We start from the raw sequence: 25,664 nt of genomic DNA on the forward strand, positions 1-25,664 counted from the left end.
TGACAAACGCTATATAAATAAACTTGACTTGACTTTTATTTATTATAAGTCAAAGGTTTCAACAACAACAAATCCTAGAAACAGAAATATTTACAAAATCACTTTACTCAAACTGCCAAGAGCAGAGCAAAGATTGTATTCTCCAAGACCTAGGCTGCCAATTTATTCACGTTTTCAGAAGAAGTTTGGATTATTGGCTCAAATCTTCTATTTAGATTGAAATATACAGAGCTGCACCGAAAAATCTGGAAAAGATTGCAATCGGCCAATTCGCAAAAACATCCAAGTCCAATCACTGGATCGCAAAAATTATAAAGCAACTAATTTAATGTCTGTGTGGCTTTTATAGGACTTCCAGAGCCCTAAGATGGGGAAAAAAAAGCTTTAGTACATACAGTTGTGATCAGAGATTTACAGACAGTCATATAGGTTGTGAATGTCAAATGGAACAATCATGCAACATAGCGCTGTAATGATAATTTAAGCAAAACCTGGGTGCAGATTACTCAATTTATTGTGAATTTTCTCTAAACTATACAGGTTCAAAGTTATGCAAACAACATAGAAGCCCCTGCTTCAAAACTGATACCTTCAAGCTTGACCAAATATTTCAGTTGCCTACACAGATGAACCAAAACCTTCAGGATTTTTATGATCTGTCGATATAAAGATTGATCACTTCAGTCATAACATTATGAAGTATCTCTGATAGAGTCAACAGGAGGCTTTCAAACCTAAGAACATAGAACAACTTGTAAAGCGTGGTGGTGGCAGCATCATGTTATGGGGCTATTTCCCAGTCAGTGGTAGTGCTGGATTGTACAGAGTAGGTGGGATAGTAATGAAACCATTTAACTTATCTTCCTATCTTCCAAGCTCATGTCAACAAACACATAAAATCTGCTTTCAGAATGGATAAGGCAGGCCAACATTAGACTTCTGGACCTCAAACATTTGTGGACAACACCTAAAAGAAAGGTCTTTGATAGGAAACCAAACCAAATAAACTCTACCTTTCTGCCCAGAAAAATGTTTTTCTTGTTTTTACTAATCACTGAACCTGTATGTTGTATAAACATGTCACCCTGGAAAAAAAAAAAAAATGAGTGCCTCAAATAAAAACCTAAAAGCCCCAAAATAATGACTTACACCCCCATGATGTATGGACAAAACAGGCATTTACCAAAAGAGTCTCTATCCCCTCCAGATCGTATTTTCATGCATGCAATCTCAGTTCTCTAGCATGTTTATTCTGATGTGTTTCCAAGCATTGATCATCTGAGGTGATGTAGCGAGTTGATTGAAACTGACCAGGCTTAAGGTTCAGACTCACTGTACATTTATTAATTAGCAATTACATACATATCTCATCTCTCAGGTCCAGCTAATCACTTCCAAATAATACAAATAATACAAACGGGACTTCAATGTTTGGAGCTCATTGTTTAACAGAGGTGTACACCTTTTGTTTATCTTCTCCATGATGGATACCCTGTGTGTGTGTGCTTGCGTCTGCTATAGCACCGCTACAGTCTGGGTAATTACAGAGCAAACAGAGCAGGCACCGAGCCCGACACAGAGCCTTGCTTCATGGGGATCACTGTCTCTGTGGATGTGCTATGAGCCCATTCACCCTCAGTTAAAATCTCACTGATTGACCTCTGGTGGTGTAATGACGCATTCATGAGCATCCTTCGCAAAATATAGACATCTAATGCCAGGGAGAGAGCAGCCAGATATGGGAAATCTTTAGAGTCAGCATAATTTATTCAAGAAGCTACAGGAGAAAAAATATAATAAGATTAAGTCTTCATAAAATAGGAAAGACTTTAAACCAGATTCAGCTAATAGCGTGGAAAAATCCTAAGCTAACAGAAGTGATAAATTTAGAGTGCTTTTGCTCAGAGGGGGTTAGAAAGAGCCGGGATAGAAAGAGCACTGAAAAAGAAATGACAATCAGCAGCTCACTTGGCACCGGGCATCACTGAGATGACTCCTCAGTGACACGCATTTCCATTCCAAGTAAAGGAGTAAAGATATTGCCACAACACTCTCTTTATCCTGTTTAACCATGAAACACCCTCATATCCTTGGTAAGCAAATGGGAGCGGTTTCACTACAAAGAAAGATGAGCCCCGGTAAAACATAACGAGTTCCCTGAAACAGGAACGCCTGACATACTGACATCCCCCATACAAAATAAAATAATCTGACCCTTCAAGGTCCGCTGGACTCCAATCAAAAACACTGTAATGCCTATACCCTGCCAGCAGGAGGGAACACCAACTACATTACAGTTCAAAAAGGCAAGATCCTGAGCAAGGCTAAAGCAGTGCCCAGCTAAAGGATTTACAACAAGATTGTAGCTTATTTTCCTTGACAGTCTTTAACCTTTCCTTATATTTGAGATTTAACAGAAAACACTAAGAATGGAGCAGGATGGAGGTAAGTATAAAAGAACTCGCCTGTTTGAGTGGTTTTTAGAAAGGATAAGCAAATTAGGCATGTGGGCCTCTGTGTTGTTGTTTGTGATAATCTCAGGATATCTGGTCCAAATGGAAACACAACACATCTCACATGCAGTTCGCAATGTTGCAAAAATCTCCAAGTCAGTGGGGACAGGGGCCTATCAGTTCCTAGGCAAACCTTACCTGGACCAAGCAGACCCGGGCATGGAACCAGGCCGGAGAATCGGGGAGCAGTGGACGAACACATGGTGGTCAAGCCTTTGCTTCAGGGATTCAGCCCAGAAAATTATTAGGAACCCCACCAGGCAAGTCAACAGGTGGCAGGCGAAGGCTAGGGCCGTGGACGTTCTATTTCCCGGAGGTCTGGAGCCCCATATGCAGTAATGCAAGTCCTGCTCCGATTTATCATGTTCAAGAAACAGCTGACATAAAAACTGATGCTCTCGGTTTACTGGTTTGCCTACATTCCAACCCTCAACTACTGTCATGAGATATGGACCAAAACAAAGAGATCCTGGATATAAACAGCTGAAATGTACCTTCTCCATAAATTGGAAACGAGCCCTTTTCAGGGCTTATCTTTGTAGTAAAACACGCTCCTGGGACTCAGCCATAGAGATGGAGTGAGGAGCTCCATCATCCTGGAGCTAGGATAGTCGCTACTCCTTCACATAGGTGTCAGTGGGGGTTTTTCAGGCATCTGATCAGAATGCATCCGAGACTCCACCATTTCGAGGTTTTCCATGAACGATGCAGTGGCTGGAGGCCCAGGAGTACACCCAGAACTCACTGACAGTACTATATGTTCGAAAGAGGGAAATCTGGGTTTCCCTTTTGATTTGTTATCTCCACATACTGATCTTGGATAAGTAGAAGACAACAGATTGATAGATGGACATTGTCCGGGCTTTCAACTGGCCAAGACAAAAACAGTAGTGAGAAACCTAAAAATTTAAAGATCTTCTTCCTACTAATCCAATGAACTGATACAGCTGGATCTGAAAGACCTCTTACATGTTTACGTTAGTTGGTTGGTGGGGAGCCCAGGAAAGTCCTGAGCATTTAGCTTCATTAAGATTGGACTGATTGTTTTCACAGTACGCTGTAATCATTTGCATCAGAGTTGTACTAAAAATCAGCAAAGCTCGCTGTAGTCCATTTTGGTTAAAGTGTTGCATAAAGAGGGACATTTGTGTAATGAAAGCCAAGCGATAGATTACCTATTATTCCAAGACGACTTCAAAGACCAGGTGCCACATGCATCTATCGAAGCATTCCTCCAACTATTGAGATATTTCTTCATTGTCACCTTTATCTGAGTCTGCTGAGAGCAGATAATTGCTATCTGAATAAAACTCTGGGTTTGTGAAGTTTGAGTATTTATTTTATTTTTGCCAACAGCGAGGAAAACTGCAGCAAGGTTCTGTTTAGTAAAAGGAGGTGAAGCTAAAGTCAAGGGAATCCTTACACCTGAATCCTCCACGTCCTCCGAGCGATCTCCATGATGTTTCCAATTCCAATTAAGGGCTGCCCAACTGTTGATAGCCGAGCCAGTTTCATCTCTCCTGCTGCTTTTATTAAAGCGGAGACACCCCTCTCACTGCGATGCCCTGATGCAATGATTTTCTTCCCCCCTCAAACTCTACATTTCAGATTCAGTAAGAATAAATATATTTTAATATTATAAATAATGCAGAGCAAAGGGTAAATGGCTCTATATAACACAACTGATGAGAAACAGCAGATACAATATTTATAATGATATCAGATTGCACCTGTCCAGGGTGTACCCTGCCTCTCGCCCATAGACTGCTGGAGATAGGCACCAGCTTCCCCGCGACCCACTATGGAATAAGCGGTAGAAAATGACTGACTGACTGACTGATATCAGATTGCTTTCTCACAAATATGACAAATAATTACAGTGTTACTAATTAAATAAGTGTTGATGATTAATTGTCAGACAGCACTGGATTAAGACTATTCACGCTTTTGTAACAGAAAATATCCCAAACTTTGTTGAAAGTTGGGAAAAAGGGAAGCTGCCTTCTTTCAGGGGGCTGACCAGCAGTGTGTAGCGGCAGGTGAAGGGGTATTATATCATGATTCATTACAGCCGGGAAAAACGACACCACTTTCTCTGGCATCTCATTTAAAAGGACTTAAAATCGTACAAACAGAATGATGGAGAAGTTTATCACTTCTGCAATCATAACTTCTTTTAATGTTAGTATATCTTGATATTGGCAAGCGGCCCATGGCAATTTAGCTATGAGGATAGAAACAACACCTTTATTTTTGAATCTTTAGTCTGCAAAAAGTGCATTATTTGTTGCTGGTATGTAGATATGTGATTAAAAAGAGCACACCGAAACATTCAGTGTTGAAAAGAACTAAGTTTGACTGAAACAAATGTTATCAGTAATATATTTAATAACTGTGACAAGCCTTAATTAAGGACACAGGTTTCCCTGCTAATAAACTGCAAATATTTTTGCCTTTATTTTTAAGGCAAACTGTCACTAGGTAGTGTCAGTGTCTCTATGCTTGGCCAACATCGATCCCTCTCTGGTTCTTTTATTATTTCACATAAACTTGGGTAACAAGGGTACAAGCGATCAATAACTCCTGAAGCAGAGGTCAACCGCACCTCTCTCCTGCTAATTAGCTGCATGCTTAGGCATTCCTGATATTTTTCAGGTCAAAAATCTTATTGTGACGAATTGCAGTGCAGCCATCGTTGTTTTCAGGTCGGTGACCGCCAAATATTGGCAAATAAACCCAGCCAGCACCTGTAATATGGGGCTCCAGAGTGAAATAATAAAAAAAAAAAAAAACTTTGAATTATAATTAAATGTCATAATTCATTAAAATGCCAAACATACATAATGGTTTCATTTATATTTTACTTAAATATGTTTGCAAAAGGCGTATAAAATATTTAACTCCTTGTTTAATTGTTTCATGGTAGCCTACTTCAACATATATATATTTTATCAGTAAGTTTCATGCATCAGAGATAGTGGGCGAGGCTACCACTGCTCTAGTCAATTTAACTGGTCGGAAATTGACTTGCTGTCCAGGTTAACCAATCAAATATTAGAGTGTCTTTGTGAAGCTGCAGTGACAGCTTTAATTATTTCTTGGTGCAATGCAGCACAAGAACCCTGAAATAAATAAAAACTAAGATAATTACTTATAGTTTAAAGAAGAGATGCACCGATCATCTGCAACAGATCGGAATCTGCTGGTTCCCAGAAACAGCTAAAAAAAGAAAGACCTTAAAGACAACCAGAAATTGGTTACTGTGAAGTTTTTGGTACACATACGTAACTTTTCAGGACCTACAAAAAAGTATCTTGGAGCATTGGTCCAAACCCCACAGGAAGTCAGCCATTTTGGATTGAAGTTGCCATTATGACCCCGGTTTTGCCGTTTCTAGCCCACATATCAGAGCAAACTCCTCCTACAGCTTTTGGCTTAGAGACTTGAAAATCACTCGGTATACTCTTGAGGCAATGGAGATCAAAAGTTATCAAAGCTTTCTGATACATGAATGCGTGTGGGCGTGGCCAAGCCTCAAAATATGACTTATCGCCATGAAAGACAAAATTGACATAGCTCCTACAAGGAAAGTCACAGATACCTGAAACCTTCAGAGATTGATCTGCATCTGGGTCTTAACAATATTCACTGATCAGATGCTGACATCATCAAAGCCCTGCCCCCTGAGAACAGGAAGTGTCATGTTTTCTGTTTTAGTGTCCTTCACCTAATCAATGTGAAACTGTCCCCAATGACACATAATATGATGGTCTAAGACAGTCTCCAGTACTGACTGGTTTGGCTGGAGGGTGTGGCTGTGGCGGCGTGGCGAATTCTGATGTAACGCCACGGCCATACGTTTGGCTCTAAATTACACATGCATGGTCCGATTCACTCCAAAATAAATATGGTTGATCTTTGTCAACCCCCAAACAGCTCTATTAGATTACATTGGAATTTGGTTCAACGGCGCCCCCTAGGACACTTCAAGTGCTCTATCTCCGTCATACATCATTGGATCCACTTAAAATGTAGTATACATCTTCATGGATCAATGCTGAACATGTTGGCATAGTCAAAGGATGGCATCATTTCATGCAGTTTTAATTAAAATAATGTTTTATCTGATCTTGCATTGTGAATGGCTGTTTGAAGGTATACCCGTTATTGTTGAAGTTAGTTCCACGCCTAACTTAACCTCATTTCTGGATACCTCAAGATAATCCTTGGTTCTCAGACATAAACAACATTAAATGGTAATGTTGCATCACTTTATTGGTCATCTTTGATTCACTTGTTCATAATGTATATAGTTGGTCTTCTTTATTCTTTCATTCTGCTTGGTAGTTTTAGTTGAATTGTTCTAGGATAGTAAACAGTTTTGATTGAATTATGTTTACATGACTTTAAGTTGAATTATTTTTGTTAATAAATTCTTGTATTTTAAGAAATTGTGTGAATTTAGTCCATGTGTGTGCAGAGTTTAGCTGTTCAGTAATGTCAGAGCTTGGCTCACCTCTTTCACTATTGTCCTAAGACCACGGCCTTATTGGGCTGGTATTCACCGGACAACACTTAACAGAAAAAATTATGATTTATTAAAATATTAATATTAAATAAAACATTCATAATAATCACAATTTAATTTTAGTTAAAAGTATACAAACTTAAAAAGAAAAAACATTTATTTATTTAATACATTAATTACATTTAGCATTCCATACATGCCTTGTCTACCTGTTCATCTATATTATGTTGAAGCTTATACGTTTGTCTGTTTGTTAGGGGGTTTTTTTAATCTAAAGGTTAAACCCAAAACCTCTCGAGGAACGCTATGATCATTTATTTTTCAGCGGGGAAGACTTCTTACAAACAGATATTTTTAAGCACCTTTTACACAATGTCAGTTGCTCATTTCAATATATATCCCAATAATGAGGTCAATCTCCTTTCTAAAAAGGCATAAAAGACGAGGCGGCTGATGACCTTCAGTTTGTAGCCGCCGGCTCACCTGCCCTCCCAGCAGAGGTTCCAAACAGCCCGGTGAGAAGGCAGGTAACCAAGCATTGCTGCCATCCATCATCACATTACACATACTGGTCCAGTTTAATGTCCTTTTCGGACTTGACACGCTGGGTCACACTAAAACATGGGAAGCAGCTAATTAGTCTGCCAACAGCAGAGGTTCACCAGTCATTTACCACTTCAAGGGTGAAATTCCCTTCCAGAGTGCTAATGAGGACTTCGTCCATCACTGTGGTCTCATTCATTACAATGCATCTTAACTCCAACAACAAGATAACAGCAGCACGTAACCCCACTCACCCAGTTTGCATCTGAAGGATTAAAACATTAGTTGCATCATACATTTATGGTGAAGCTGCTGCCACGCTCACTAAATACAGCCCAGAAACCTGAACTATCTCAACCTAAGACAATTCCTTTGACTGCAGGGCAAACAGCTGGTGAGCGTGAGAAAGGGTACCATGCTGAGCTGGGGCTGTAATGTGATGGGCAGAGGCAGAGTGGGGAAATTAGGAGAAGGAAGCACAGGAGAATCAGGACACAAAGAAGCTTGGAAATATAGCAGGGCCTGAGATGGACAGGAGGAGAGTTTTTCTCTCAGTACCAATGAACTGGATCAGAATTCCTTTATTTTCAAGAAGAATCAAGCAACAAAGGGATGACATTCATCTCTTTATAGGCAGGAGCTTCAAAAATACTCTTTTACATGTTAAGGAATATTCAATGTAACACATACAAAAATGTAAAAAAAAAATATAGCTAAATATAGTTGATCTTAAATGCCAATTGGTAAAAATCGTCATGAACCATCCGGGGTAAGCACTAGTCGACAGTAGAGAGGAATCACTCTCTTCCAAAAGGAAGAAACCTCCAGTAGAACCTGGTTTTTAGTACAGCCATCTCCCATGACAAGCTGGGGGTTAGGAGAACAGAAAAGACACAAAGCAAAACACAGAAACACTTACACAGGACAGCTTTCTATGGAAAGAAGCAAGAAAGAATACACACAGGTAATGGAAACAACAGTGCTGCCATTGGCTCTGTCCAGCAGCTCTGTCAATGGGTCTGTCGACTTGGGCTTTCGATTAACCTTTTTATAACCTTGTCCACCTAATAGTAATGACTATTTCAAGAAAGCTATAGGTGCAGATGAAAGATCTACACCCCAAAGCACCCACTCGTGTTGGCATGTTAACCCAGTTACTGCGTCCCATTAACCCCAGAGCATCTCAAGCACTTTTAAAATAGATTTGAAAAACAGGGCAGAAACTCTGCTTTCTGTGAATAAGCTTCTGAATCATATTAGAGAATGAAGACAACTTTAAACCTAAACAACTTAATCTGTGGTCACACCTTATACCATGCATGCCGTTTACATTTGTACACCCACAAGAAAATTACTGTGTAATACTACCAGGAGCATCTCAACACAAAGCAAACATAGCAACAACCTCAAGTGACATGTACCATAGAGCCAGAAACCAGAGCGATGAAATTTGGTCATATGCTTCAAATTAACAGGGAAAACAGATTATTCAGCAGAGAACAATGAGGCTGTTTGTGACTGAGTAGCAAGAACCAGCTGCTACTAGAGCTGTAAATGACTGCAGTCTCAGGTAAGTGTGTCATTTCACTATTACAGCACCACTTAACATAAGATGTTTGCTGTTTTGTTGTGTTTAGAGCATTGCTCCCAACCATCAACCAATTGCTGAGTGAAAAAATAGATTTCAGCTAGGAACTATAGCAGAAATCTGTAACAAAAAGACTTTTCACTCAATTGCAATGATTAATTACTTAATTAATTTAAATGTGCTTAAGTTTACTTTATGTTTCGTATGGCAGTGCAATAACACAAGCAATTTCTAGGAAACAGACCCCAAGATGAACACCAAACTGGTAAAAAAAAGTCTACATGTTCATAGGAAGCTCATCCGACCACTACGGTCCTGAAGAAAAGCATTTCAAAATCCAAAGGGTGTCCGATCTTTACAGTTTAAAAAATAAACTGCTAGACCTTTTAATTGCACTGGTTAAAAAAAATTCAACGAATTGTAAAGGATTTAATAAATTATAAGCAGCAGAGTTGCACTGATCGGGATTTTCCAGGACAATACCAATTTCCCATTTTCTTTTAATTCTGACCCGTCCAATCAGATTTTGACAAATTCTGCTTTTTTTTTTTAAGAATATAGCACAAAAATTGAGAAAAAAATGCACTACATGTAGTTTTCAGTACATTAGCAATTATTATTATTACTAATGCCGGTACCCTGCATTTGAAACTGAGGACAGTCAATGGTGATATATAGAGTACAGACCAAAAGTTTGGACACACCTTCTCATTAAAAGAGTTGTCTTTATTTTTATGACTATGAATATTGTAGCTTCACATTGAAGGCATCAAAACTATGAATTAACTCATGTGGAATTATATACTGAACAAAAAAGTGTGAAACAACTGAAAATATGTCTTATATTCTAGGTTCTTCAATGTAGCCACCTTTTGCTTTGATTACTGCTCCGTACACTCTTGGCATTCTGTTGATGAGCTTCAAGAGGTAGTCACCTGAAATGGTTTTCACTTCACAGGTGTGCCCTGTCAGGTTTAATAAGTGGGATTTCAAGCCTTATAAATGGGATTGGGACCATCAGTTGTGTTGTGCAGGAGGTGGATACAGTACACAGCTCATAGTCCTACTGAATAGACTGTTAGAATTTGTATTATGGCAAGAAAAAAGCAGCTAAGTAAAGAAAAACGAGTGGCCATCATTACTTTAAGAAATGAAGGTCAGTCAGTCCGAACAATTGGGAAAACTTTGAAAGTGTCCCCAAGTGCAGTCGCAAAAACCATCAAGCTCTACAAAGAAACTGGCTCACATGAGGACCGCCCCAGGAAAGGAAGACCAAGAGTCACCTCTGCTGCGGACGATAAGTTCATCCAAGTCACCAGCCTCGGAAATTGCAGGTTAACAGCAGCTCAGATTAGAGAACAGGTCAATGCCACACAGAGTTCTAGCAGCAGACACATCTCTAGAACCACTGTTAAGAAGACACTGTGTGAATCAGGCCTTCATGGTAAAATAGCTGCTAGGAAACCACTGCTGAGGACAGGTAACAAGCAGAAGAGACTTGTTTGGGCTAAAGAACACAAGGAATGGACATTAGACCAATGGAAATCTGTGCTTTGGTCTGATGAGTCCAAGTTTGAGATCTTTGGTTCCAACCACCGTGTCTTTGTGCGGCGCAGAGGAGGTGAACGGATGGACTCTACATGCCTGGTTCCCACCGTGAAGCATGGAGGAGGAGGTCTGATGGTGTGGGTGTGCTTTGCTGGTGACACTGTTGGGAATTTATTCAAAATTGAAGGCATACTGAACCAGCATGGCTACCACAGCATCTTGCAGCGGCATGCTATTCCATCCGGTTTGCGTTTAGTTGGACCATCATTTATTTTTCAACAGGACAATGACCCCAAACACACCTCCAGGCTGTGTAAGGGCTATTTGACCAAGAAGGAGAGTGATGGGGTGCTGCACCAGATGACCTGGCCTCCACAGTCACCGGACCTGAACCCAATCGAGATAGTTTGGGGTGAGCTGAACCGCAGAGTGAAGGCAAAAGGGCCAACAAGTGCTAAACATCTCTGGGAACTCCTTCAAGACTGTTGGAAAACCATTTCAGGTGACTACCTCTTGAAGCTCATCAACAGAATGCCAAGAGTGTGCAGAGCAGTAATCAAAGCAAAAGGTGGCTACTTTGAAGAACCTAGAATATAAGACATATTTTCAGTTGTTTCACACTTTTTGTTCAGTATATAATTCCACATGTGTTAATTCATAGTTTTGATTCCTTCAGTGTGAAGCTACAATATTCATAGTCATGAAAATAAAGAAAACTATTTGAATGAGAAGGTGTGTCCAAACTTTTGGTCTGTACTGTATATTGTGGCTATACTGTTCATTTCACCTAACCAATATATTTTTGACGCTATTCTTCGGTTTTGTTTTAACCTGTGAATATAATGTTACAGCTTTCTTTCACACAAAACATGCACTGATGTAATAAGGCAGATAAAGCAGTAGTTCCTTTACAAAAATCATGCAACATCTGCATTATTGGTAAATACTGTTTTGTATGGACGATATGAGCTGCAATAAATCAAACCTTTCCTCCTTCCTCTTCTTCTTCTCACCAGTGCTTCCTGCTCTGTTTCTGTTTTTCAGCTTCGTGGGTTGATCTCATCTGTGTCGGGTGTGGGAACCCACTGATGCGAGACTCCATCCAACAGGCTGATATTACTTCAATATGCAAAGTGGGAGACACTTGAATTATATTAGCCAACAATTATTGCATTCCAAAAAGTTCTCTACGATATTAATATTGCAATTAATAATATGTTGCAATAAGGATATATTTACTCTATATTAACTGCTGCAGTCATAAACAACTAAAGCAGCCAGATGAATGTGCTGCAGTGAGTATATTTACATATTTTTTTGACTTTCACATCACTGTGTCCTTTACTCTGTTCTACAGAATTCTTGCAAAGCCGTTGCCTCATATTTGCGAAGACCGCACGAGCCACAAACACAACATCACAGAGTAAATAATACTGATTAGGATCCACAAAGATCTGATTACAGCCGAGTGAGTAACTCACTCATATTCCTCCACTTTTACCCAAACTAAATTTCTGTGCTGCATTTATTATGTCCACTGTGCCAATCTGTTCCAGTTATGTGTAATTGCACTTTTCTAAAGTTAAGTTTCAACCACAATTGTTAATACTTTATCTTGGTGTGGAAACCATTCACCACGGAGTTGCAAAGGTTTATCAGCATGAAAGGAATATTCATTCAGCAAATGACTCACTTTGTAACTACTAACCTTCGAATAAAACACTACCTGATCTCTTTACTAGCAAATAATCTGGATCAGCTTTCTTATCCACTCAGATCAACTCTCTCCATGCACACAGACTTTCTCTGTGCATCACTAAATATTACCTGAGCTGACCAAAGTGACCATCAGGGCTCTACTCTCACAGACAAGCCAGACGTAATGTGAGAATTTCAGGTCATCGTCAAAAACATAGAGTTCCTACCTGTTTTTCATATCACTTTTTTACAACTTTGTAGCCCACATTTAGTATAAAAAACATTAAATACTATAAAATATAAATATAAAACTTCACAATAAGGTTAGGGTAGATAATTCTACTGAGGTCAGGCTTTAAATATACAACATGCATGGATGGACAAACAAGTAAATGGACGGACAGACGGTTTATTCTATTAAGCAGGGACCAACGCTTCAGACTCTGAATCTGTGCCGTTTCAAAGAAGGCCATGCACCAGTCCATCATCTCACTAAGCCGAAATGACCTAAAATGTTAAATTCCATCATGGGTCACATTAAAGTGTTTTTAATACATCTGCAGTCTCTCTCAGGCCTACATGTACACATACGGTACCATAAATGGGGTCAGAAACCACTTTGTGTGCAAAGGGTGGAGTACATTAGTAAAACTGTCTGGCTGGACGGCGGGCTTATCAATCACTCAGCTACCTTATCACCTTCAGCACAGCCACAAAGCTTACCGTCACTCTCTTATCAAGCTAATCCAGCTAAGTTGAGCACCAAGTCTGTGAGCACAGCGGGAATAAATTAGTTTACTCCTACTCTGATTGGATTAAGAGCCAGAAGTGAGCCCTGACCCTGTGACTCCGACGGCTAAAGGCACTGAGCGCCCAGCTTTGATGAGCAAGTCGGCTTAAAAGAAAATAAATAAGTAAAGGGAAATATTTAAATCTTTTTTTCCAACTTTAGACATTAGATTGTGTTATTTGTAATATAATATTGCTTTGATTAGCTTATGCAATAAAAATAAATCTTTTACAACTCCCACATGGCAAACTGCAGAATTTTATATGACAGTTGACTTAATAGAAATCTAATACATGAGTCTCTGGAGCCCTCTGTCTGCTCTCCATCCCTGGGGAGCAGATCCATCATGACCGAAACTGCATTACAATAGCAGCAGCTTTCGGAAAGCCATTCCTGCAAAAGAGACTACAGGTATAAACATCCGTCTGCAGCTTTATAAACACAGATATGGAAAGAAAAATTTGCTACTGCAGTCAGGAACTCCCAAATGAATACAGACGCTTAGCTGTCACAGGCCTGCATTATAGAAGCTGTGACAGCAACACTTCAATGGACTAAAGAGCCTCTCTATGACAGAGAAACAAAACTGTAATATGAGGAGAGTGACAGGAAATGAAAACTTTAAAAGGGCTGCTAAGATGAGCTGTGACTTACCCAGGGGAGTCACCAAAGGATTTAAATAGGACACAAGGAGTATAAAAGTATACCTCTCCTCAGACATGGACTAATCATCCATAACACTGGGACAACCTACTAAGTACTGAGTAAGATCAGGCAGGTCACCTGCTAATAAAATCTGGGGGTTTTCTGGAGTGTCTGGTGAATATATTAGAAACCCTGAGGTAATTCCTTACTGGGTTCCTTCAGATACCCTTAGATCCCAATGCAGAATGGGGAAAAATGAGAATCTTACTCCATGATCAACGCTCAGTAAAAAGCACCATGGTTTCACTGTATTAATCAAGATTTTAAAGCAGGAATGTTTAACATGATCCAAGCGCTTTTATTTTAAAGAAAAGCAAGAATAATTGCCACTGCTGATAAAATAAGAGAACATTTTTATAGTCTTGAGCAAAAATCTACAAAACACCTGGTAAATCTAGACAGTCTTCAAGTTAACACAAACATAATATAATACAGTTTGGTCATTTTACTTTATGGGTTTTTTTCTCTTGTATGCATAAAGTAACACTGGCAGTATAACAAACAAAAACTAGGTTGTTATAAGCAAAGTTTTCTGCCCTGGTACCCAACCTGCAGTTTTTGTAGCATACCAAAATGTATTTTTAAAACTGCCTAAAATACCTAAATAAGAATTATGATCTTTAGTTTTTACATCAAGACTACTACTTTCCACAACCAGAAATATTTCCAAACAGTCAAATACTTTTTCTTAACCAAACAAAAAACTTCTTCCACTCATCTGATTGGCAGTGTGCAGCATAAGGTTAGGAAGTGGTAGCACTGGACTATCTATAACATTTATTGAGTGTTCATGTTTTTTGAGTCATTAAATATTTGACAAAAAATCTTAAAACTATGGTAAATGGCAGTAGTTTTATTTCAGTTAGTTGGAAGGTAGTATGCAGCAACAGGTGGGAGAGGGGTGCTGTTGCATTGTCTATAACATTTTTTTAAACTGCCAGTATCTTTTTGGCAACCGGAAATATTTCCAAAAACAGAAATTGTCTTTCTTCCAGGCGAGGGGAAAGAGTCGTAGCCTACTTTCAGCCAGCTGAGCTGCAGTGAGCAGCAAAAGGTAGTGGTTGGGGGGACACAACATTGGCGATGACATTTATTGACTGTTGTTTTTTTTGAGACATCAAATATTTAAAAAAAAAAAGAAATTCGTTCTTGAAAGTAAGGTAAAGTGCAGTAGTCTTTCAGGTAGCCGACAGGCAGTATGCAGCAACAGGTGGGGAAGGGGCATTGCTGTGTTATCTATAAAAACGAATTTAAACTGCCAGTGTCTTTTTGGCAACTGGAAATATTTTTAAGCAATCAAATTTGTCTGTCTTGAAAGTGACGAGGAAAGTCTAGTAGCCTTCTTTCAGCCAGCTGATTGACAGTGTGCACTAGCAGGTGGGGGGAAGGGCGGTGCTACAGTGGTCAGTGCTTCATTGAGCCAGAGAAAACTCTGGTCCTTTCAGCATCTTCTCTTGCATCTCACTGAAATAAATTTAAACTTTAAGAGACGTATAATGGGATATTTTTGCTGTTTTGAAACCCTAACTTTGTAAAACCTGTACCAGTAACCGGCCCAATGCCTGATCCCAATGGATGAAGAATTCGGAGGCCAGCAGAGTGGTTATAATTTTATGGCTGATCAAAGTACATTTATCCATTTTACTGGGTGTAGTGCGTCGTCATGGCATCTGTATGTTTTACAGATAAAAGCATAATATAATTTTCTGACACCTGAGATAAATATAATTTTAAAGAAAAGAACTTAGAAAAAAATAGAGAAATTAGTAAAAATTGAGTACATTTCTTAACAAATGTAAAGGTACAGTTAGGTATGCGGCTGCAACAGTTTTTCTCATTCTTTTTAATTCAAATGATTTTCCTGTTTCACCTTTAACCTCAGGCAGAGGCTGTAAAAACGACCCTGGTAACACTTAAATGAAAGGCTCACCAAAAGAGGAACGAACCATTGTTTTGCAAATCAACTACTTTCCTATTGTGAGCCATAGTGAAGCTGCATCTACACACAAACACAAACACAAACACACACACACACACACACACACACACACACAAACAGAGTGGCCATGTCCAGGACCTGCATGAGGTTGCAGGAAAACCCAGGATCTCCCAGTTGAACAGGGAAACACCCAGGGAGGGGAAAAAAAGCAGCCAGCAGAGTCTGACATCATCCAAGTGCGGGCTTCCATGTTCATGTGTTGCTTCATATTCATGTGTGTGTGCATACACACTTTCTCCCCACTTTACCTCTCTCACACTGACACACCCACGCACAGATGTGTACTTTTCCTCTCTGGCTCTGGACGGATATTCATTATTCTGAGTTTCTGCTGCACTATTGGCGCTGCAGTTCACACAGACCGGACCATAAAACCAACCTAGCAACCTTGTGCAGGCATAGTAGGGTAATGACAAGCATCTATTGCAAAAGCATGAAAAACCCAAATGTGCAATCACACCAACCACAAATCGCACTGCAGATGCAGGGAATTGGTCCAAAATCTTAATTAGCATGCAGCGATAGTGGAAAGCTTTGGTTATGAAGTTGAAGGAGAATTAAGGGCTTTTAGTGCAGCAGTAGAGTGTCTGAGATGTTACAGTAAACGGGGCAGAACCAGCGGGGTGTCGATGAGCTTCAGCAAGTGCTCCAAAAAAAGCTGCAATGCCTCCTGTCAAAGCCCCGCATCCCGCTGAAGATTATTAAAACCACACAACAGCGGGCTGTTGACTCATCTTCAGCCTCACCTTTTTTTCCGAGAGGAGCCAAACCAAGAGCAAGCGAGGCAGCAGCGGAAAATCTTCAGGCTAGTTAGCTCTACTTCCTTAGCAAACCCCCCGCCCGCCTGCCAGCCAGCCAGCCAGCCAGCGCTGCCTTCTCTCCGGTCCAGCCAGCCCGCCCGCCCGGTCCTTCCTTCCTCCCTACCCAACCCTTCCATACAGCCCTCTCTGCCCGGAGCGCTCATTCGTCCTGGGACTTACCGGTCTTATGTGCTGCTGGTGCCGTTGCGAAGACGCGACAAGTGCGGGGAGGCTGCCGGCCGCCGCTCCGCTGCTCCGGGACAACAGGAGGACCGATCTGCACACTTTCGCAGCCATCTCTGTAGTAGTAAAAAAAAAAAAAAAAAAAAAAAAAAAAGCCCTCACCGGGAAGGAGACTGCTGCGGGCGGACCGAGATGCACCGAAGGGAAGAGGGAGGGTAGTAGGCGGGTTACGGGGCTGGACTATTTCTTCATACACATGACCAGTGTTTCACCAGCAAGCGATGATAAAACACTTCTCTGGGTACTCACTGAAAGCAAGGCCTACCTCATACAAATTTAACACTCATATGGGTTCGAATTTTCTATTGTATGCTTAATGTACTATCCCGCCAACACTGCCCTTCACTAATAAATAAATAAAGCATAGAAATGAGTCAGGTATAGCAAACTAAACGGTATAGTACTGTGCTGTGATTGTACTGGCTGATAAGACCCACAAAATGCAAAAGGTAGATACAGAAAACTAATGTATTTTTAAAGTGCTAACACTATTATTGCCTGCTAAGCTCTCAACAAAAAATTGAGCATATGCGACTTTAATTGATCAAATAAAAAAATAGATTTAGTTAGTTCTCTATAATACTGTTGATCACACTATACGACCGTCCAGTGTGCCACAGGGGTCAATACTTGGACCTGTCCTTTTCTATTTTTGTATGCTTCCATTTAATCACTTCTTAAAAAACTTTAACAGAGTTTGGAACAGGACCACGATCAAACCTTGAGCAACAGTGCAGGTCAGGGTTTTTGTATTTTAAAAAAAAAAAAAAAAAACTGTGTCTGTTTATTAATGTGATAATAGGTGAGCATTACTCCTCCCTAGCATCCTTAACCACTTGTGTGCCACAGGGATAAAAGGACAGACTTTATATGGTGCTTTTCTTGTCACATCAACCATCCATAACCACATTTACTAGAGCCACATTTAACAAATCAATCCCACATTCATGCACCAACATGTAGATCAATAGGTAACTGGAGGTCAAGCATGTTGCCCCGGGCCACATCGACAGAAACAAATCCACAACTTTGGAATTCCAAGACAACTACTGTAGCCACTGAACCAACAGTCACCCCAAATTCTTGAATCTGCCTTTTTTGTTTGGTCCCTGTACCACCTTGTACAAAAATATAACTGTATTTCTAATTCATGCAAGAACTGGTGAGACAGTTCTCTCCCTAATTGCATCAGTGACCTGTGGTGTGCCCCAGGGGTCAGAATTTGCAACTTCTTTTTTTATGTATATGGTATGGAGGGTTCAAAGTGCCAAATTACAATAAATAAATAAGTCATGAAATTATTTAAATGTGTCATTAATTTAATAAAACCGGAAACAAAATACACTAATAATTTATTAAATATAGAATAAATTATATGTTCCTCAAATAAATATATTGATTTGACTTTAAAAAACATAAGTAATTATTTCATGATTTAATAAATTATTTCATCTTCCTGTGTTGGAAGCACATCACAAATTAATTTAAACTGTCACTGTTACTCTGCAACACGCTCCAACGTTCAATTGGTTAAACTGCACAGCAAGGCCAGAGTAATCGATGCCAGAAAATGAGTTGGCACAGAACCTGCTAATACACTCCAATTCTGTAGGTGGTGCTAGTTACCACAAATTAGGAACATAGGCAACAAAAGCTTGCCTGCGTAAGCGTTTGGAGAAATTCGTTACTGTTACCCCACCTGGGCACAATGAGCGAGGTTTCAAAATCATGTCCAGAGCTTCAGAAAGAAGCAGCGAATATGATTGATGAAGCTTTAAGAAAAGCTTCACAGAGCCTGTAACTCAAATAAAGAGCAAATGTGTCCAAATTCACAGGGCTTATTTTCCATGATGAGAGGAATAAACACAGTGAATGACTTGTTGAAAAATAATTTGTTCTCATGTTATAGAGGGGGAACTGATTATTTCAGAGGGCTGAAATATTCTGTTCCCCCCTGTAACTCTGGCAAACAAATAGCAAATGTGTCCACATTCACAAAAATAGTTGTGTATGATGTGAGGAATGATCGACCCAAACCATAAGGTGATTGGTTAATCCCTGTCCCATGGGGTGACAAAACATTACGAGGTGTGAGCGTCAGGCCGGAATATTGTGTTCCCTGTTGATGTTCCTATAAAAATTTTTCACTCTTTTTAAAAGAGAGGAAATATGTTCTCATACGATAGGGACAGTATGTTTGATATAGGAATATGTAAAGTACTTAAATAATATGTCTGCTAGAGTTGATTATTTTAGACAAAACATCAGACATTACCGATCAAAAATTAGCTAGTAGAAATATCTTTCATGAATCCAGTATTTTGTCATATTTTACATTAGAATGCGATTTACCAGAATAATATACTACACTCTCATCTCTTCAGGAAGCCTGACTTTTCGTGTCCAGCACATTAAGCATCCATTGTTTTATATCAGTAATAAAAAAAAGTATAAACAAACACAACATGTTGGAAAACAGTGTTTGGTGGCTGGCTGATGTCCGTCAGGTTAAAGTGAACATGACACAAGTTGGAAAAGACATGGATTCTTTCGGCGAAACAACATGAAGCTGTGCAAAAAACTAAAACTCACAAGATCAGGTTCATTTTGTATTTCTTAATTATTTTTCCTAGGAGCTGTTGATTAAAAAAATAGAGTAACATCCTTGACATGAATACGTTTCGTTGTTTTACTGACAAATCGATCAGAAAAGCTGTGAAGACGGTCGGACCTGTCTCTCTGGCTGCAGTGCGCGCTCCCGACACAGGGGCAACAGATTATTTCAGGGGAACAGAATTTCACACAACACCGGAGTTTGGATGACTTCTGTGGACTTCACTGACCATCCGGTCCAACTCCTCATCAGATAAATTTGAATAAAGATCTGCATTTTTATGGGGACATAACAAAAACATTATAGTAAACTTTACAAATAAACGTTAGTGAATAAGTTTCAATTGACGCCAGCTAATAAAGAGCAGTGAATTAAAAATACCTCAGGCCAGTTTCCCTCAGTCGACCCCTGATGGTCCTCGTTGAAACACCAAACCTCGCCGCTATTTTAGGAGCCCGAAGTCCAAAGAGCACATAATCCTCCAGAACAACAGACGGAACATCAAAAGCTAGCCGTCCTGGACCGGGTGTGTGTTGTTGGGGGGCTATGTTACCAGAAACGAGTTGGAGAGTCTCTTGAAAAATAGCAATTACTCTCTGCTCAAAATCTTGCTCAAAAATAGCAGAAAAATTTCTTAAATTCTTCCTGCCACACAATCTGGAAGAGCGTCACCCGCTTCTAATTGTCTGGCGAGGTGCAAAACATCTCTCTTCAAGTTAGAAACTTCACTCAATTCCTCCTCAATGCCGCCATGTTTCAACTTCAGACCAGACCAACTATCCTTTCTCAATTGGCCTAAACTCTGCCTCTCTGACTTTGATGGGTGTGTGACAGTTTAAATTAATTCGTGATGTGCTTCCAACACAGGAAGATGAAATCATTTATTAAATCGTGAAATAATTGTTTATGCTTTTTAAAATGAAATCTATATATTTATTGAGGCACATATAATTAATTCTATATTTAATAAATTATTAGTGTATTTATTTCCGGTTTTATTAAATTAACAAAACATTTAAGTAATTATTTCATGACTTATTTATTTATTGTAATTTGGCACTTTGAACCCTCCATAATATGGTTCTCTTGGCCACCTTACACAAAGATGCAGCAGTGTGTCAAATCAATGTTAAGATAATAATACGTGGATCTTCACTAACAGTCAAAGGTTTTAGATACACTTGCTCACTTAATAGGTCTCTTTTTTCAGATAATAAAAACAGCTGGGTTATGAAGTATAGATTTGCTTGGCTGGCTAATGCAAAATCCATTTTTCAAATAAAAATACTCCTGCTAATTTTGATTGTTGATGATCAGATGACATTAATAAGATTATAACAGATGAACAAGTTTTGACAGATTTCAACATAGGCTTGATTAGATGTCATCCAAATGTAGGACATAGACATAGACTTTGATTCAAGTTTGCACAGATCCCTTTCACAAACTGCAAACCATTTTTTCTAAATTCCATCTTGTGTACAACTTACACATTTTCCTGCAGCCATAGAGAATAGAAGTAAACACATTTGAAAGAGAAATTTGACCAAAAACAGACAAATAACAAGGAAAGAAATCAAGAAAATCTAAAATGGATCGTCTCGAAAGAACAGTTTCCTTACACTTAATGTGATGTCACCAGAGACATTTGTACATGGAAACGTATTTTTAGAACGGTAGATTAATTAAAAAAATTCATTTTTGACAAAAGAAACTAAACAAACTGGCCACATAATTTGGTTCTAGAGGTGACAAGCTATATCTAAAGTGAAGCTGATTGAGAGCTCTGGCTAGTAGCTTTAAACATTAGTTCAACACTTACTGTCTGACTTTAATGTACAGCGGTCTGTTTTAAAGACCTTCCCTGCAAGAGAATGAGACACTAAAAGAAGCATGAATGATTTGTTGTCAATAGCCATGGCAAGCATTCATCTGTCTAAAAATAGCATGTCCTTCATTGGCTTGTTACTACACTGTGCCCCAGAAGACAGTCCAACTGGATCAGATTTAAGATAACCGTCTGCTGCTTTCAAACAGCAACTTCAAAATCTGGAATTATTATATATGTATTTCAGGGTCTCTGATCCCTTTTAGACAAACAATGGGGCAAGTAGTCAAATGGGAGAGGCTCTTTTTCTGTCCAGAATCAGTGAACCTCTGCAAATGTTGATAATGATAATGGTAATGGGTTTGTTTGGTAAATAAATGTCAAGGAGACTCCCCTTTGAGGAATTTGTATTGCTTAATCTTTGACCCAGTCTGCCATAAATTTGTCCTGTGTCACACCTGTGTTGGTTAAAGGAGAAACCTGACACCACATTAACTCTTACAGAAAACATGTGTAACTTGTAGGGTGCAGAGTTGTGTGTTAACATGGCTGTTTATTATTAGTCATTCTTAAGATAAATAAGAAATATAATTAACAGGCTTATGGTTACCTTGATGCTGATTGTACTTGTCTTCTGTTTATTGTTGCAATAACGTAGCAATAGTTAATTTCCCCTAAACTCCCAATTCCCTCTCCTTCTTTTCTGGTGCAAAGCATCAGGGCCGTGTTGGCAATGCTATTTAAATGCAAATTCTCAGCCATGGACGGTGACCTGCTCAAGGCTTTAAGGCTGCATTGATTCATAAAGTGGGTTTCCAATGTCACCAGGCACACCTATACGTTTTACAGTGAATCTTGAACAGCCTGGTGTGTTTCCAGAGTATACAAAACAAGTGAAGTTGAAATTCCTGGATATATAAGATTTTGGTGTATGTTTTATGTCATACAAGGTTGCATAAGATAGTGTTTGGTCTTATATTGTGTTTACATTGTTTTCTTACTGGCTGACAATTTTTGACCCTGTTTGTTTGAAACTACCCACGTTTTGTTCCAACAGCATAAACACACCATTTGGATAAACCAAAAGAAAAAGTCCAATATCACAAATTAGTGGCACCAGTTCTTTTAAACATTTGTAAGTTATTTAACCTGACAGCTTTAATCACCATCATAGAGTTCATATCAGCTTGAGATTCATTTATGCTCCGAATGTTGTAGCTTTGATTTGTATAGAAATGCAGCAACTGAGATGTATCCACATATTTCCAGTACCTTTTTGTTGGAAATATCTGCTTTATTTTGAGTTGAGAGCTGCTACAAGACTGAGAAATTCTGTGAGGAGTACAGTTTAGAGCAAAATAAGGTGTGTAAGGTATGTGTGCGTGTTTGCTCATGTGTCCACATGTTTATGCACGACTGAAATAGTGTGATAGAGCCACGCCCTCAGTCTAACAAAAAAGGCAAACCCCATTAGTGCGTTGTTTCTGTTTCGTCACCACCAAACGGGTGTTTCTGTAAACACGGTCCTAATAAGAATCGGTGTACTGCCTTTTCACAACTGACTGCCCAACTTTTGTCTGCAGGTTGTTTTGTCTTTCACCTTTTCACAAAGGAAGTTTGTGGATCAAGTTACACCAGTTTTTAACGACCAGAGATGATTAACCAGGACAAACTGTGCTTTTGTTGTAGAGGACCAATACCCAAAGCGTTACTCATGTAGCACTGAACCCAGTCACAGACGCAGCAACACTGTCTACAAAAAAACAGCCACCAAAAGCGGTCTGAGCCTCTACAGGATCAACTTATCTTTTGCGCTGCCATCATAACAGTATGACATTAATCAGCTTGCCTTTCTCTTGTATCGACTGCTGTGAGACTACAACACTCAGGAGCAGAAAACTAAAAGCCTTACCTTTACAACTTATTCACCTTCAACCAAAATTTACATTAAATTAAATGGGATGCTTCAGTGAAAGAAAAAACTTTTTTTTTTTCTGCCTTGGGTCTTCTTGATACACTAAATATACCGGGAATTTGACATTTAGCCTCCTATGCAGCTTCTCCACTCCATTGCTCCATACAATTTTTAATAAAGTGTGTTCTAGCTCAACCTCACTAGGGAGGCTTAATCCAGAGTGTTGGAAAGGAGGATCTGACCAATCACTGAGCCTTGGATTTTAGAGAAGGAATGTTGCTTTTGTTATGCCTGTGAAACTTTGGATCACTTATTTGCCCACAATAAATTGTTGACAGGGACATGTAAGTTTTGTTATCCGGTCCACATGTGTTTGGTGGATCTGGAGAAGGCTTATTTTGTGTCACTCGAAGTACTTAACGGGGGGGGGGGGGGGGGACAAACCAACATTACAAAATCTAAAAAAATCTAAAACACTTTTATAAACTTAATGTTGGAATAATTTAATATAGATTTATCTTATATTTTCTCCTATTCTTTAACTTGACTATTTGATATTATAACCTTTCATGATGTTTGTGTGAGTAAGGATGTGATGAGTTGTCTGCAGGCAAAGATCATAAATGGAGCTGAGCTTGCAGAGGAGGAAGCAGTCCAGTTGAGGAGGTCATAAAGATGAAGGCTGATTGCACTGAACGGACAACACACTGATCCTAAGATGGAGAGATTGTGGAAGTGTGTTGTTAAAAGATAAAGGAGTTTATGACCTGTATACGATGCAGCGGTTGTTTCCCATCCTTTAGAGAACAATGTTTTTGTAAATAGGGACCCCCAAAGATAATAAAAAGCGAGGTACAGGCAGATGCTGTTCAGAGCGGTGCGAGATTTGTAACTGAACACGTCTTGACCGTTCTCCTCGCTGTGAGTATACAACTAATTCTTTGTCTCTCTCTTCTTTTTGTGATGTTATAAGTATTTTAGGTTGTTTAAACCTGACACTTAAAGACAAATTAACATTTCAGAAAACAATTTAGCAAGATGCAAAACACTTTTACAAGTACTGAAACAAATTTACATTTCAGAAAACAAATTAATATTTCAGAAAACAAATTAACATTTCAGAAAACAAATTAATATTTCAGAAAACAATTTAACAAGGGCTGACCTTCCCTCCATCCAGGACTTATACAGGTCTAGGGTCAGGAAAAGAGCTGCTAAAATCTCTGCAGAACCCACACACCCTGCACATAAACTGTTCAGAGTTTTACCTTCAGGCCGCCGCTACAGAGCACTGTTCACTAAAACCAGCCGCCACAGAGACAGTTTCTTCCCCCAGGCTGTTTCTCTGTTGAACATTTAATAGAGTACAAAACAACAGCATACAGATGTTGCAAATGCACCTTTTTATTATATATGTGTATATTGTACATTGTAAATATGTATATTCTGTAATGCAAAAACAGAACAAAAGAGCAAAGTGTACCGGAGTCAAATTCCTTGTTTGTATGTACGAACTTGGCAAAAAAGCTGATTCTGATGATGCAAAACACTTTTACAAGTACTGTAACAAATTTACATTTGACACAATCAACCGGAAAGGGAATGTACCAACACCGAGTCAGCCTCAGGGGCTGCATCCTTCGAAGGACCCGTGGGCTGGGTCTTTCGTCGACCGCTAAAACCAGCGCCATAGAAAGAGAAAGGGTCCTTCTATGGCGCTGGCTAAAAACTACGGAGGCCGGAAGTGAGCAGCTGCGGATTGGGACGGTCTAGCCTTTACCAGCTTTTCCCGCCCTCACCTCAACGTAATAGCTGTCGCCTAGCAACCGTAGCTGCGAGGAGAAAAAAGCAGTTAAAGCAGAATGGAGCCGAACTTCTGGTAGTTTTATTTTTAATTTTTGAGGAACTTCAGCAGTTTTATCGTCGTTGCAGCCATCTCCTTTATTTTATCTCTGGCTGAGAGACAATCATGTTCAGGTAAAAAAGATGTTTATTTATATATATATATATTTATATATATATATATAAACAACAACTTTCAATTTTAAGATAGATGGGAATTATAAAGTATTTGATCCCCTCTGGCTGTTCTTAGATAATTATATAATAATGCAGTGTTTTGGTGTATTAGTATCTTCTTGCTTTGATTACTTAAAATATCCAGAAGCATGCCTTAAAAATAATGTGTTTTTCCATCTCCATTCTTCCCTTTTCTAGACCAGACCCCTTTACTGCAGGATCAACCTGAGTGTCCCAGTCCTGAAACGCTTCTTCAACCAGGCCTGATTTTCGGCTGAGCAGGAAGTCTCTGGCAGTGCTGCTTAATCTTTTGCACCAGGATAGGCAACATGG

At 39.3% G+C, this 25,664-nt stretch overlaps 1 protein-coding gene across 1 annotated transcript in view; it reads right to left on the reverse strand.

Annotated features, from left to right (window-relative positions):
* mcu (mitochondrial calcium uniporter) overlaps positions 1-17,090 on the reverse strand; it is a 78,834-nt gene extending 61,744 nt beyond the window's left edge. Inside the window, exon 1 of the mRNA XM_047351650.1 lies at positions 16,893-17,090. Within this exon, the coding sequence (XP_047207606.1) occupies positions 16,893-17,009 (117 nt within the window). The 5' untranslated portion in view covers positions 17,010-17,090. The remainder of the gene's footprint in view (positions 1-16,892) is intronic.
* Positions 17,091-25,664: the final 8,574 nt, after the last annotated feature.

Source organism: Girardinichthys multiradiatus, chromosome 22, assembly GCF_021462225.1.
Source record: "Girardinichthys multiradiatus isolate DD_20200921_A chromosome 22, DD_fGirMul_XY1, whole genome shotgun sequence".
Lineage (NCBI taxonomy): Eukaryota > Metazoa > Chordata > Actinopteri > Cyprinodontiformes > Goodeidae > Girardinichthys > Girardinichthys multiradiatus.